Source organism: Bison bison, unplaced genomic scaffold (genome assembly GCF_000754665.1).
Source record: "Bison bison bison isolate TAMUID 2011002044 unplaced genomic scaffold, Bison_UMD1.0 scf7180017864517, whole genome shotgun sequence".
Lineage (NCBI taxonomy): Eukaryota > Metazoa > Chordata > Mammalia > Artiodactyla > Bovidae > Bison > Bison bison.
This window is the reverse complement of record NW_011495070.1, coordinates 7,077,409-7,093,308: the sequence shown is the minus strand read 5'-3', so window position 1 is coordinate 7,093,308 and position 15,900 is coordinate 7,077,409. Positions and strand designations below refer to the sequence as shown.

At 43.8% G+C, this 15,900-nt stretch overlaps 1 protein-coding gene across 1 annotated transcript in view; it reads left to right on the top strand.

The window, feature by feature from the left end:
- Positions 1-6,188: 6,188 nt before the first annotated feature.
- SETD7 (SET domain containing (lysine methyltransferase) 7) overlaps positions 6,189-15,900 on the top strand; it is a 46,528-nt gene continuing 36,816 nt past the window's right edge. Inside the window, exons 1-2 of the mRNA XM_010830290.1 lie at positions 6,189-6,213; positions 8,936-9,065. Of these exons, the coding sequence (XP_010828592.1) occupies positions 6,204-6,213; positions 8,936-9,065 (140 nt within the window). The 5' untranslated portion in view covers positions 6,189-6,203. The remainder of the gene's footprint in view (positions 6,214-8,935; positions 9,066-15,900) is intronic.

The following is a 15,900-nucleotide window of genomic DNA, read 5'->3' as shown; positions in this document are numbered from 1 at the left end:
TCCCCCGCCGCCACTGGCGATCTCGGCGGAGCAATCCCGAGCTCCTCTCCCGGCGCCAGCCCTTTCGTTCGGCTTGCCGCTGCGACCTGCGGTGACCGCGGTCGCGTCCGGGTCGGTCCCCCGGCGCAGCGCACAGGGCTGGACCAGGCACGTGGCAGCCGCGGCTCGCGCGGTCGCTCCTCCGAAAAGATGAAATCATTGCAGGGCCGGGGATAAGGCTCCCAACCCGGGGCTTGAACGCACGCCGACCTGGCCTCCGCTGCCCCGGAGCGCATCGGCCAAACCGCCCCTCCCCCTTCCTGCTTCCCCGGCGGGTGCCGCCGCCGCCACGCTGTGCAGGCGCCCGGCAAGCCCGGACCCAAATTGCTGGGTGACACTTAACTTTCTGAATTCCATGCAGTTGGCTGTGGGTGATATCACCGCCTCTGTGTCGTGTTTCTCCGCCCCTTCGCTTCCAGCGCCCCTCCCCCGACTTTTCTCGCCACTTTGTTTTGCTGAGTTTCTCCACCTCTTTTTTTTTTTTTTGGCTAGTTCTAAAAAAACGAGGTGGGGACGTTATACAATCTAGTTGTTTGTATCATGAGACGTTATGATTTTGTAACAGTGAATACTGGAAAATACACGTTAGCGTTATTTATTTCTATGATTCTACCCTGGACGGTACGTCGTGATGTTTTGCAGTGCTTCGTGGTATTATTCCAGAATATTTTAACCAAACAGCTAAGTAAACATTTTTTAGCTTTTGGTTGAATCTGCTTTCTATCTAATTTGTATTAACAAGTTCTTAGAAATGGTAAAGAAAGACAAAGTGACAAGGCTTACAGATGCATGAGAATGCAGTTACTGCTACTTTGGGAGGAAAAAAAATCAATTTTTATATCAACATAATTGACTCCGTTTGCGATGCTCCCAAGGTCTTAGGGAGAGATTAAGTTGAATAATATTTTTTAATTCTCTAAAATCTGTCTTCATGTAACTGTTGAAACTTATTTCTTTATCGTGCTTCAAGGAGTGTTGGTTTTGTTTTAAATTAACAATGCCCTGAACTATTTCTCTCTAAATAAAGCCAATGCTGGGACTTCCTGGGGCCCAAAGACGGTGATTGGTAATCTTCTTTAAACTTAAATTATTGACTACCTGTGCCTTCATGTTATGAAAGATAGTTGAAAAATGCTACTCTCAGATTGTTAGGACTTGCTCTCATTCTTCAAAGTTTACTTAGACTTGTAAAAATAATGCAAACCCTTGATCCCAGGCAGTGCTCCCAAGGTTAAACTACCTTATCCTTTGAAGCTGTTTGGAAACCTAAGGCTCAGTTGTCCACAGTCCCAGGCTCCTTGCAGGATGTGAACAAGCAGCTTTAGAAATACATCGATGCTTTTGAGATTGCTTAATGGGTGGAAGCACAGAAACTTCTTTATATAAGCAAGGAAGTTTCTGTTATATAGAGTGTGAGGGTATGTTCATATACATTATTACCCAAAGTCAGAATGTACTTGAGAAGGGTCACTATTTAATTCTTATGCTGGCACAACTGGCTTAAACCTTGAATGTCTGGAGGAATCCAGGACACATGGTTACTCAGTAATATCAACAGTAAACAAAGTAACGCAGAGTCTTTAAGTCCTTAGAGGCACACAAGGCGTAGACTCACACAGTGTCTAGAGCACGCATGTGTAAAAGCAGGCTTTTTCCCAGCCATTCTTGGCCTTTTAAAGTGCTGTCTGTAATAGTGTCAAGATCTAACACGCGCATGGGGGACTGGTAAAAGGCTAGTCTGAGCATCTTGGTGTGGAAGTACCGGCTAACCTACTTCTGTCCATATACAGAGCGTGTGTTCTCTGCAGTTTCATTGTCTTAGCTATCATTATTGCTGTAATTATTTAGTTCTTACTATGTGCAGGCTCTGTGCTTAGTATTTCACACACACACTCATGATGTGAGTACTCCTATTATCCTAATTTTACAGAGGAGGAAGCCGAGGCTTAGAGAAGTTAAGAACTGACCCAAGGACCCTCAGCCATGCAGGGGACAGGCTTGGACCCCAGAACCCAGCTCCACCATACGACATCGTCTCCCTGTGTGTGTGTGTGAATTGCTCAATCATGTCTGACTCTTGGCAACCCCCCCAACTGTAGCCTGCCAGGCTCCTCTGTCCGTGGAGTTCTCCAGGCAAGAACACTGGAGTGGATTGCCATTCGCTTCTCTAGTAGTCTCCCTACACCCTTCTTATTTTTTATTTCTTAATGAGCCAGTCACATATAGGAAACAGTTGGTAGCTGAGTTTGAAAGCAACCGTTAAATGTTGTGTCGGTGTCATTCTTTATCAGTGTCACTCTTTAGAGGCTGGGTCTGAAAGAGTTCAGTGACTCTCAGAAAAAAATATATTTGGGGAAAGAGAATTTAACTTATAGCCTCTGCTACCGACATCCTTTTTCTTCCTCCTTAGAAATTTACTCTGGGGAAGAAACTGGTCTCTTCAGGACTTAAGTCTGAGTGTTGATTGTCACATCATGTATCTTTTGGTTACCTCTCTGTTAGGGTGGAACTGCATCTTGGTTGGTGTTCTAAGCTCTGGTGGAGGAATCCCTGAGGGCAGGTGGGTGGAGGGGAGGGAGTTTCTGTTTATGATGTTGGCTGGGCTTCCTTGGGAGGGCAGCCCTGGGGCTCAGCGGGCCTGCAAACATCACCTGAGCTCCCGCTGTGGTTTTTATTCTTTTATATTATTATTATTTTAAAGGTTTTCTTGGCTGCCCTGCACAGCATATGGGAATCTTAGTTCCTACAAGGGATAATCCATGCCCTTGGCATTGGAAGCACAGAGTCTCAACCACTGGATGGCCAAGGAAGTCCCCTTGCTGTGGTTTTTTTTCTTTGAGGCTCATTGGTTCGGGGAAGGGTGATGTTTAACTTTGGGAATAGAAGTTTTTATTACATCTATTTCTTTGCCTACCAGTAGACACAAAGATGAATACAAGGTTTTCCCTAATGTAATTTGAAATAAATATATCATATCTAATCAGATGAGTGATGGTGGTTGAGAGGAAGTGGAAATTGCATACAGCCTGTGGAAGTAGTTGGGGAAGGAATTCCTGGAAGAGTTGGCGTGGAATTGAGTCCAGTTGAGAGAGGCACTTTGCGAGAAAAGAGAGTTGTGGAATGAAACAACAATTCACAGGGAAAAAGAAAACAAGTGACCAATAAGCATTTGAAAAGAAACAACTTCACTAAATAAATACAAATGCAAATGCTGAGATAAAGGTTTTCTCTAATTAGGTTGGCAAAATTCAATAAGACTAATATCATCCTGCAAAGAAGGGGACATTCTTACATATGATTCATTAGTATCATCAAGGAATTTCAGCTAATCAAAGGTTAACCCAGGTACATCAAAACATAAAAAAGGAAAAGGAAAAAGAGGGGGAGAGTGGAATTATTGCAGGCACATTCCGAGACGAACTGCTGGCTTCTACTATAACAGAGGGTCGAGGAGGAGAAAAGTGGAGGGTAACACAGGGAACGGAGTCTTGTCACAGGCCCAGACCGTGAAGTGTCCTAGAGGCTCTTTAGAGCTCAGAGTGGAAGAATGGGGGCTCTGCTCTGGGAGAATGAGCAGGCAGTGGGGAGCAGGTGAAGCGATCATCTAGAAGGCTCTTTGAAGTAGCAGTTATGAGGGCAGGAAAAATCAGACAGGCCTGGAAACATAAAGGCCACATGGAGGAAGAAAAAAAGGGGAAAGAGCAGCATCACTAGAACGAAGAAGCCAGAATGAAAATAAGAATCTCTGTGTTTCACTGCCCCAGTCCCCTCAAATAGTAAGAGGATTTTTTTTCCCCTTAAAATATATTTATTTATTTTTAATTGATTGATCATTGCCTTACAATATTGGTTTGATTTATGCCATACATCAAAATGAATTAGCCATAGGTGTACACATATCCCTTCCATCTTAAACCTCCCTCCCACCTCCCACCCTTTCGCACCCATCTAGGTCCTGACAGAGCCCAGGTTTGAATTCCCTGAGTCATACAGCGAATTTCTATTTGCTGTCTATCTTACATATGTTAATGTATATGCTTCCATGCTGTGTGTGTGCTTAGTCACTCGGTCGTGTCATGGACTTGTAGCCCGCCAGGCTCCTCTGTCCATGGAATTCTCCAGGCAAGAATATTGCAGTGGGTTGCCATGCCCTCTTTCAGGGGATCTTCCCGATCCAGGGATTGAACCCAGGTCTTCCACATTACTGGTGGATTCTTTACCGTCTGAGCCACCATGGGAAGCCCCATGCTTCCATGCTGCTCTCTCTCAAATACTAAGAGTATTTTTAACTGTCCTCCTAATCACTTATCCTACCTGTCTCTAATAAGACTGCTGATGCTCTGAACTTAGGAAGAATACAGGCGAGGTGTCTGGTAACACGCTTTGTATGTGGGCCTCACGTTAAAACTATGACCCTCACAACTAATAACTGAGCTCTTGCAAAGGATGACTTTCAAAAATCTAATTGTGTTTTTAACCGCAAGCATAAGTGCTTCATCATGAAGGCACATTCTTGCACTAAACAGAATAAGTTTGCCTTTTTTATGATTATTACCTTTTTAAAAATAATTCTGTTCAACAAAACCAACAATGCATGTAAGGGTCTCTGGTTCTGAGAGGAACACACACACACTCTCTCAGACACACACACACACACACGCACACACTCAGATCTCCTGTGAGTAAGCCTGAGGCTGTACGCAGCAGAGTGTCTGATCCAGAGGGAATTTCCTGTGCTGAGAGGAACCATCACTGCACAAAATACAGCCCTCGCTCTCATCAGGTTCATGAAAAAAACTCTGAGGGAACCCAAGGGGAAAAAAAATTGAACTTCTGTCTGTTCAGTAGATAATGATCTTGAGAGCAAAGTGAAAAAGTAGATTTGTGAGACGGTTCTTTTTTTTCCCCTTTCTCTAACTTCTGTCAATATTTGAATGCCGTGCTACAGACAGATGTACGACACAAGAGCCGGGGCAGCTCTCCCAACACACGACCGTCATTCTAGTGGGTTTTCCTTGTTTGGGTCTGGCCCTCAACCTCTGTGGAGTGGGAACTGGCCTGGAAGGCTGTTGGCTGACTTGGCACATTGCACAGGCTGACCTCAATCCGAGCAGGCAGGACTAGTGTTGCTCTTTGCGTTGGTAACACGTGGAAGAGGCAGGCATTTGCCGTCAGGATATGCTGGTGCTGTGAGAACTCTCTTAACTCTGAAGGCCTCTTCCATTTCTCTGTCTGGGACCTGAGATCACCTCTCTTTAGAGGTCACTTCTCCTGCCATCGGCAGGAAAGGATACCCTGCCAGTTCGCTCTTATCCCAGGATTGAAAGAGTGGGGGAAGGTGTTCTTAACATCCATTAGCTCATTCAGGGTAGCTGTTAATGTGTTTCTTGGGCAATAGGGATGACTTTCTCAGCTGTAAGACTGGAATTTGAGGGATGGTTGTGAGGTTTAATTTAGATAATAGGAAATTACATAACTCAGTGCCTGATGCATAGTAGGTAGACAGATGTTTTTTTCTTCTCTGTGGTTCAGTCTCCCTCTCCATTAAATTGACTTACTGGCAAAATAAATATTACATGATCTTATTGTCCAAATGGCTTTGGAACAAGAGTTGTACCAGAAGCTCCTATAGCACTAGTTGGTAGGAGATGTGAGGTCATAGCAACCCAGTCTCTTCTCTTCCTGACATTTCTTTTCTTGGAAAGTCTCTTAGCTGTTATTGTTTTGGTTGTGGGTGTTGTTTTAAATATAAAGTTCTGCTGCCAGAAACACCACCCCAGGCTATTAAATATTCAGGATGGAAGTCTTGAATGATCATAAGCCGTATTAACTTTTAGCTCCTTTTCATTGATCCTGGTCATTGATCACATCCTGGTCATTGATCACATCATCCTGCTTTTGGAAGGATGAGAAGAGAACAGACAAGCCAACCAGAGGACCCTGCTGTGATCTGATAGAAGGCGATTTCAGAGATTTCTCACAGCATACAACCTGAACACCTGTGGAAAGGCAGTAAAGGGTCACCCGTCCCAGCCTTCTTCCTAGACAGGTGGTGTCACCAGAAAAACGGCCAACATTCAGCAGCCCCTCTGTTCCTTTCTCCCTGGAGACTAAGACGGTGCTGGAACTTCTCCCCACTGGCCGGTACAGAGGCAGCATCCTTCATGGAGCAGGGTTGGTATTACCGCTCTCATCTCGGTAGGATTCAGGACTGTCCCTCAAGTGTTTTTATTGTGTTCTGTGATGCTTCCAATTTTCTGCAATATCTAAATGCCGCTGCTGAGGGTGCACCTGTTTTGCTCAGAAATAGGACAGGACCATTGCAACTGAGGAAAGGTGGAAATGAATTTACATTGGGTTTTTTTTCCCCTTAGGGTTCATATTTATCATAATACTTCTCTTGATCCAAAGTAGAATAGGGACTTCCCCAGTGGTCCGGTGACTCTATGCTCCCAATACAGGGGGCCCAGGTTTGATCCTTGGTCAGGGAACTATTACTAGATCCCACATGCTACAGCTAAGACCCCGCATGGCCAAATAAAATTTTTAAATATATTAAAAAAAAAAATGAGGCAAAATCACTAATTTCATCAAACATTAGTTTTATAAAGTCTGAAATATGTGAACTGTTTTCTATGGAGAAAGCATTTTCAACAGATTAGTAGGTACTTCAATATAAGGCTAAAATGGTTATTCTGATAGTTATACCTGAATCAAAAGTGGGATGCTACATTCATAGGAATGCTAACAGCTAAATTTAATTTGATCTGAGCAACATTTCATTAGAAAAAGCTTTTAACTATACACTGAGTGGGTTTTTTATGAAAAAAGAAAAAGACTTAATTTATTTCAATGAGAAAAATGTCATCAGTAGATATTTAGAAAATAATTGTCCAAATTATTTCATATGATTCAAGTGTCATTGAATCATGTCACATACAGTTTTTGGTTTTAGAGCAAGGAAGCAAATGTGGTCTAGTTCCCTCCTAACCATTAACTTCCTGGCCCTTGGTGAAAAAAAATTGTGTTAAGAGAAAAAGATCCTTATTGACTGTGATTTATTTAAGTAGCCATGTTTTCTTGTGATATATTCTAGGTAATTCATTCTATACAGAATGAGATATAGCAATAAAACAGTCTTTGTTCGTTTGTATTTTATGTTTATGTAATCAATAATACAAATAAACAGGTTTTTTGCTCTTGATAAGAGTGCTTGCTTACTATCCCTTCTAAGGGATGATACTGTTTTACCACTTTAGAAGAAATTATTTTAGGAGAGTAAAGCATTCATTGTGGTGTTATGGTCTGTGTTCCTTTTTTTTTTATGTCTGTGAGCCATCTGGAAGCCATATTTAAGTGTTTAATGTCCCTGCATTGCACAGTATTTAATTATTTTATACCTTTTCATCCATGACTCAGGTCATTAACCCAGGAAAAAGTCAGCAGATTAACTGCTGCCTTTATTTTCAACCCACCTCTGCAAAATTAGCTCAGCAAAATGACTGGGGAGACACCAAGGAGGTGACTCCTGGGTTTTGTGAAATATGTGGATAATAATAAGAAACCTAAATGTTGACTGGAAACATAAATATTAAAATATACCAGTTGGTGATGCGAGAAGAACCAGCAATTTAAAGATCACAGTGTAATCATGGCTACTGATGTTCAAAATCACTGCTTAAATGGTCATATGGATACTTCTGGCTACATTTAAAGCACAAACCCTCTGAACCCAATGGGCAGAAGGTATATGACAAGGTTATTACTGAACATTGAAAGCTGAAAGGTTTTTGTAAAGTAAAGCAGTAAGTTCAAGCTTAAGTTCAAGCTTAGAAGGACTCTGAGTTTGTGTGTTTGTACAATGAGGTGCAGACGTTAGGGCAGTTGTAGAGAGGTGGGTCGAGCTCTTGTTGTCAGAAGGTAACAAAGAGCAGGGGGGTTTTCAGAGGGTGCCTGGCCAGCAGAGCTCCACATCAGACCATATCAGTTCAGTTCAGTCGCTCAGTCGTGTCTGACTCTTTGCAACCCCATGAACTGCAGCACGCCAGGCCTCCCTGTCCATCACCAACTCCCGGAGTCCACCCAAACCCACGTCCACTGAGTCGGTGATGCCATCCAACCATCTCATCCTCTGTCGTCCCCTTCTCCTCCTGCCCCTAATCCCTCCCAGCATCAGAGTCTTTTCCAGTGAGTCAACTCTTCGCATCAGGTGGCCAAAGCATTAGAGTTTCAGCTTCAACATCAGTCCTTCCAATGAACACCCAGGACAGATCTCCTTTAGGATGGACTGGTTTGATCTCCTTGCAGTCCAAGGGACTCTCAAGAGTCTTCTCCAACACCACAGTTCAAAAGCATCAATTCTTCAGCACTCAGCTTTCTTTATGGTCCAACTGTCACATCCATACATGACCATTGGAAAAACCATAGCCATATAATGATGTATAAAATTGTATTGTGCTTGGTTCTACAACCACATCACATATTGCCAAGACAGTGTGCCATCTCAACCACATTTCAGTTAAGCGTGACCTTTCAGGAGCATTAATTCCAAACCTGAGGACTACCATGTGGTTTGGTACTAAGTCAATTGAAACTCACACTGCAGATGTTATTATTGAGAATAACTTTCAGTCCCTAGCAAAATATGATTGTGGCTTGGGTTCCTGTTCTTACATGTGTCTAAGGTGCTCTATCGTGGACCCGTCCTTTTGAAAGCGTATCTGAGTGGAACTGATGGTGCTGATGCAGGCAGAAAAAGCTTGGCATTCGCCCTTCCCTGAGCAAGGAAGGGACCCCCAGGCTGCTCAGGGCACTTGCTGGCAGCATCTAAGCACAGATCTGAGGGTGGGGGAGCATGGAAGATGTTAAGGTTTGCCTTGTGTTTCCCTTTCCCCAGGGCACCTGGATGATGACGGATTGCCGCACGGCTTCTGCACAGTCACCTACTCCTCCACGGACAGATTCGAGGGCAACTTCATTCACGGAGAAAAGAACGGACGGGGCAAGTTCTTCTTCTTTGATGGCAGGTAGCACTCACGGTTTGGTTTTGTTTCGTTCTGGGGGTAGGAGGTAGGTACCAAACTATTTGGAAGAATGATATGAATGAGAGAATTTCAGTATTTTAATACAATGTATAGAAAAGGTCAGGGTAAGCCCAACATGCATGTACTGCTTTGGGACCCAGGGAATTCGGCCCCTGTTACAGAACTCAAGTGGCCCGCACACAGGGAAGCCAGTCTGCTGACACCAGGTGGTGGGGAGGGAAAGTGTTCAGTGCAGAGCCCCAAGCAAGGAGTCCAGGGCACCCAGTGCTGCCTGTTACACTCCTGCACGGGTTTCAGGAAAGCATTTTTAAAGACAACGTAAGGGCGAGGCATCCCAGGATATGTAATGAGCTTGTGTACAATTCTCTGATTGACAGTGAGGTAACAGGGCGGTGTCATGGGGGTTAGCTTTACCAACCCAGAGGCGCCAGTAAGTCTGGGGGCTACTCGCTCATGGTCGTCAAGGGGTCAATTTCTTCCATTTGCTGAGGGATTTAGCATCTGTAAGTCAACTTGGGAAATGTGCGTCAGTACTGTTATCTAGGTACTTCAGAGGGGAGCTACCGAAGAAGATATGGGGGAGGGGTCTGTCCTGGGAAGATCCCATAGGGTCCTGCTCGGTTACCCACCACCACCATGGCTATGGCCTGAGACTCAGCTCTGCCATCATCACCTCTGAGGGTGTCAAAGACACCCTCTGCCGTGCCAGATTCAGGGGCCCTCATCTAGCACAAGTTGGTGGGTCTTTGATGGATTTCACCTGCTTGTTCAGGTAACGCGTCTCCATAAAGTTACACAAGTGGGGATCATTCTTCGTCAGGAACCAGTGTGTGCAATCCCAGTAGTGACTGATCCACGCTCTTTTTTGAGTGTAATGCGCACTTACTCCATTGCATTCAGCCCATTCTCAGACATCATGGTCCAGTTTCTTGATTTCCTGAAAGAAGCTTCAGCCACCCCATTGTTCCTGCAGCTTCATCATTTTCTCAGCGTATTCTCTCTCCTCCTGAGATTAGCCAAGAGAATATTTAGCAGAGGTCCTCCAAGCCCGTCATCACGGTTCATGCAGTAAGACGGGTGAACAAGGCGGGGCCAGCTCCAGGCCCAGTGTTGTAAACGCTTGTCTTTGGGGTGACCAGACACTGCATGTGATACCTCAGTGCTGATGCTGTAATAGTGTTTCCTATGTTCTCCCTCTAGTTAAAATATTTTTCACAGCAGGATTCTTTTACTTTGCTTTCACCTCCTTTATGAGAACACCATAAGGCAGAAGTTCTTCACCCTCTTGAGATAGGTGGGAATAGCTAGGTCTGCTGCTGCTGCTGCTAAGTCACTTCAGTCGTGTCCAACTCTGTGCGACCCCATAGACGGAAGCCCACCAGGCACCCTGTCCCTGGGATTCTCCAGGCAAGAACACTGGAGTAGGTTGCATTTCCTTCTCCAATGCATGAAAATGAAAAGTGAAAATGAAGTCGTTCAGTCGTGTCCGACTCCTAGCGACCCCATGGACTGCAGCCCACCCCCTCCATCCATGGGATTTTCCAGGCAAGAGTACTGGAGTGGGGTGCCATTGCCTTCTCCGATAGCTAGGACTAGTCTCTTTCAAAAGAGATGGGTTACACAGGCCTAGCTTGCCAGTAGTGACTTTTAAGCCATGTCGTCTTCAGAAATGAGGAGTGGCTGGGTGAATTTCTCCAGCAATTAGAGGAATTCAGAGGCACAGAAGAACCGGTTCTTTTCATACCACTTGACTGAGTAATACAGAAATGGATTTTTTGGGGCTGTATGTACGACCTTAGTTCCCTGAACAGGGATCCAACCCACGTCCCCCTGAGTGGAAGCACAGAGTCCTAACCACTGGACTTCCAGGGAAGACCCCAGAAATGGATTTAGCTAAAAGCAGATTATAGAATTCTGTGGGACAAGATGCTGAAAGCTCAGCTTTTCTGTACACCAGTGCTGAATCAAATCTTGGAGACATAGTTTTGGGTGAACTAGAAAAGAGTAGCTTTATTGCTTTGCCAGGCAGAGGGGAACACAGCAGGCTAATGCCCTCAAAACCAAGTGTCCCATCTTGGGAAAGACAGTGACAAGTTTTATAGTAATTGTTCACATAGGGCGTGACCAACTCATGAATATTCATGGCTTGGCAGTGAGATAAGTAGGAGTCCATATGGTCAACCTTCAGGTCCAACTGGTCTGGGGTCTACATTGCTTGTGGGTAGCACACCGTCATTAATCACTAACTTCTCCCACCTGGAGGGGGTTTCAGTCTCTGCAGAATGGCTCAAAGATATTGTCTGTCACCTGTATCTGTTGATGGGAAAATAGGAATTTGCCCCAAGGCTGCTCTGGACTGTTTCTCCCTGGTCTTGCATCCCCTCCCTTCCCTAATTAACAACTGCTTGAATCTGCCCCTTGAAACTCAGGAGAGGTCATGGAGACTGAATGAAGTTTTGTCGCCTATAATCAAAGAAATGGGAGCACAGAAAGGCCTTCTGCCCAGGAGCTCCACAGGGTCCTGCTCAGTATCAGGCATAGCACCACTTGCTAAATTCTTGACACTGGTAATAAACTGAAGCTTCCACAAACCTTGAAATTTCTTCAGGAGAGAGATTGTCTAAGCTAATAGCTGAAGGGTGATCACAGACACTGGCTTGTGACCCAGCATCCCGTCCCTTCTCTGTAGGTGGGGTGAGTTGCTTTTAAAAAAATATATTAATACGTCTTCAGGCTCTCAATTATCTGAAATAAGGAGGGGTGAGGAAAGCAATAAAAGCCTCAGAGAACTTTTGTAAACTTTTAACTCCAACCTTCTCTTTCCCATTGTCCCCAAGCCCACACTCAACCTCGTTTTAGCAGAAACTGGCTTCCAAACTATTCATGTTCATCAGTATTCTACTTCCTTTTTTCTGCCCCGGTGGATACCCAAGGCCTGTAGTGGCCTCTTACTGGATTTGATATCAGCGCTTTTCTCTCTCACAACCCCTTTAAGCCATCCAGAGGGAGATTTTTCCTGCCTCGTTTATTTAAAAATAAAATAAATATAATTAAAAGAGTTTATAACTCTTTTTTGGAAAGTGTCACTATTTACCTCATGCAGTTATTCTTTTACTCATTCAACAAATATATATTTATAGGAATGTCTTATTTCCAAGGACTTCCCTGGCAGTCCAGGGGTTGAGACTCCTCACTTCCAGTGCACGGCGTGCAGATTCAGTCCCTGGTTGGGGACTGAGATCCCATGAGCAACAAGTGCAGCCAAAAATGAGTCTTATTTCCCCTACAGAAGTGAGCTTTCCTTGAGGGCAAAATCTGTGTCTGTTTCATCTTCTATGCTTAATAGCACTTTCTCTTAATTTGGTACTAAAAAAAATGTTCTTGCTGAATGAGGATAGGAGATGAAAAAGAGGGTAGAATTCTCACACACATAGACACACACACACAAGTATTTAAAGAGCACCTTACATCTCTTACTTTGAAGGTCATACCTAATTAATTGATTGACTCTGGGAAAGCAGTCCAGCAGGTTTGATTGAATTTAGTGTTGGTTGTGGGCTTGCTTTGGGCTTCCCAGGTGGCTCAGTGGTAAAGAATCCACCTGCCAACACAGGAGACTTGGCTTTGATCCCTGGGGATCCAGGGGATCTTCTTGACAATGGCACCCTGCTTCAGTATTTTTGCCTGGAGAATTCCACAGACAGAAGAGCTTGATGTGCTACAGTCCATGGGGTCACAAAGAGTCTGACATGACAGAGTGACTGAGCATATGGGCTTGCTCTGTACTCAAGAGTTGGGCTAAGCTTCCCAACCAGTGTGCCAGGAATGAGGCCTGGGGTGCTGAGTGGGACCTTGAGACTTCCAAATGCATCCCTCCTTCTGCCAAGCTAGTCACGTCCAGCTCTGACCAGCTTCATCCAGTTCCTCCAGTGTGCCTTACTAATGCAGCGATCTGCCTACGGGTCAAGACCAGCGCAGACTGGAGCACCAGGTAAGGCTGAAGCATTAGGTCAGTAACTATCTCAGGAATAGAAAGAAATTCACTTTTTTTCTTTCGGGGGCACAAATTCACTGGTTTTTATACCTACCACTCAGACACCTGAAGAGACTTAGGTCCAATGGGAGCCTCAAGGAATGATGGAATTAGCAGGGACCTGAAAAGCTCACCCTTGTTAGCCTTGTGCGCATGGCAGGTAATCCCTTGAGGGGAAAAGATCAGTCTCACTGCTTTTGTGACATGGGATGAAGTCGTGTGGTGACAGGTTCTCAAAAGGTCGCAATCACCTTCTCTCTTAAGCCCAATAACGATCATGTTGTGAGACATCTATTAGAAGGATTTGTGAAAGAGTAGATTTATGGTCATGGTCGGGGAGGGAAAGGGTGGGATGACTTGAGAGAGTAGTCCTGCAACATACATTACCATATGTGAAGTGGACAGTCAGTGGGAATTTGCTGTATGATCCAGGAAACTGAAAGCTGGTGACTTGGAGCGGGCGATGGGGAGAGAGGTGGGAGGGTGCTTTAGGAGACGGGCTGGAGGGGCGTATGTATCCTATGACTGATTCATGTTAATGTATGGTGGATACCATCCCAATATTGTACTAATAGAGTAAAAAGTAAAATTTAAAAAAAAGAATTTGTGGAAAAATTAGTGACTCTTATGACTGAAATAAAATGCTATGTAATCTGTTAGATCTAACGGGGAGGTGGCAGATACCATCCCAAAATTGTACTAATAGAGTTAAAAGTAAAATTTAAAAAAAAGAATTTGTGGAAAAATTAGTGACTCTTATGACTGAAATAAAATGCTGTGTAATCTGTTAGATCTAACCGGGAGGTGCAGGAAGTGGTCATAGAGAAGTCAGTTTCTACATGAAGCAGCACCTTAGTTTACATTGCTTTATTAATTTTTCTCCCTATTACTGCTTCCAATTTTGGGGGGGTCTAATGTATTGAGTAAAATAAAGTGGGCATTCATGGTTTTTTATTAGCAGTCAGGAGGCTTTAGTCTGGAAAAATTCCTCCAAAAAGGGTGAAATTAAGGTTTTGAAATAACCGTTGAGGAAACAAAAGGTTTCTGATAAAGTTTTTTAAAGTTGTGCAAACCTGTAGCACTAGCTTATGTTGCCATCAAAGGCTTTGTTTGCAGTTACAGGAGCCTGTGTTTGGAAAATTCCAGGGTAGTGACAGAAGACTTGGCTTGATGCATTTTTAATCTTATATAAAACCTGAACCTGAGTGTATGATTTTTTTTTAACTTGAGGCATGATTCATATACAAAAATCTGTACATGTTTAACGTACACAACTTGAATTTGGCGTAGTCTGCATCCATGAAACCATCACCACAATCTGTGCCATAGACTGGGTGTGTGATTTATGAGAAGGTTTCAAACAAATAAAAACTTATATCAAGAAAGGTCCGGAATCAGTTTTTCCCTTACACTGCTGCTGCTGCTGCTGCTGCTAAGTCGCTTCAGTCGTGTCCGACTCTGTGCGCAGAATATGATAAATCTGAATAAGAATTTTAAATATGCAGATCGCCAGGGAAGATGGCCTGGAAAAATAGAAGCAGAATATTTTATTTTGATTTTAAATTACATAGGTAGCAAATACTTGATAGAAAAAAGAATTTCAAGAAATATAGAAATGTAAAAAGTGAATATGCTCAGTGCTTCAGTCATGCTGACTCTATGGACTGTAGCCTGCCAGGCTCCTCTGCCCATGGGAATTCCCAGGCAGGAATACTGGAGTGGGTTGCCATTCCCTTCTCCAGGGAATCTTCCCACCTCAGGGATCGAACCCAGGTCTACCACATTGCAGGCAGATTCTTTACCGTCTGAGCCATTAGGAACTAGTTATCTGTTTCTAAATCAGTATAAATAGCCAACATGTACATTTTTACTGCTGTCTTAGCTTCAGAGGCTTCAGAATTGTCGCCAGTTTTGAGATCTTAACAGTTGACCTGTCTTTTCTTAAGTTAAATCTGGCTTATTATGTCAGAAACGTAAAGTCTGACCAACCAGATAGTTTATCCCACAAATGAGGAATGAATGGGAAAATTGACCTCATTTTTTAAATTGTCTTTTCAAGCAGCTGTTGTTTTCCAGTCTGCCCCTCCCGCACCCACCCCCGCCCCAGCCTTTTTTTTTTTTTTGGCCACATCATGCTACTTGCAGGGATGTACTTCCCTGACCAGGGATTAAACTTAAGCCCTGCCGTGAAAGCGCCAAGTCCTAACCACTGGGCTACCAAGCAGTTCCCCATTTTTCCCCCTTTCTAATGCAAAGAAGAGGATTGTCCTAAGATTAGGTAATTGGGACTCCCTAACATCTGCTCTGGTCCTGATATAATGGTATTTGTGTGATGAGAGAGGAATCTTGAGGCTTTGTTGGTGTGGTTCTGGAGTCTCTCTGGCACCAGTAATTCGCTGGAGTACTGTAGGGGATTAAAAAATGTTTAGTATGCAAAATGCTTCAATATACACATCTCTGATTTTTATACAGTAATAATCCCAGATTCTGGGACATGTTAATTGTCCCAATTGTTCTCATCTCTGCCAAGATTTGTGGATGTAAAGACAATTTAGCAGGACTTCTCGAAATCTTAGAACGGTAACAAGAAAAAGATATTTCAATGTAGAGTGGCTTTGGGCTGTGTGATATTAGGGCATCATGTGGTTTTTAGCCTGATTATGAAATAGAGATAAGTGAATTCATTCAGTTTTGTTTTGTTTTTTTAATGTTACTGATGCTTCCTCCTGACCTGCCAGTTAGATTTCAAAGTATTATTTGTTACTCCGTGATTTCATCCTCCTC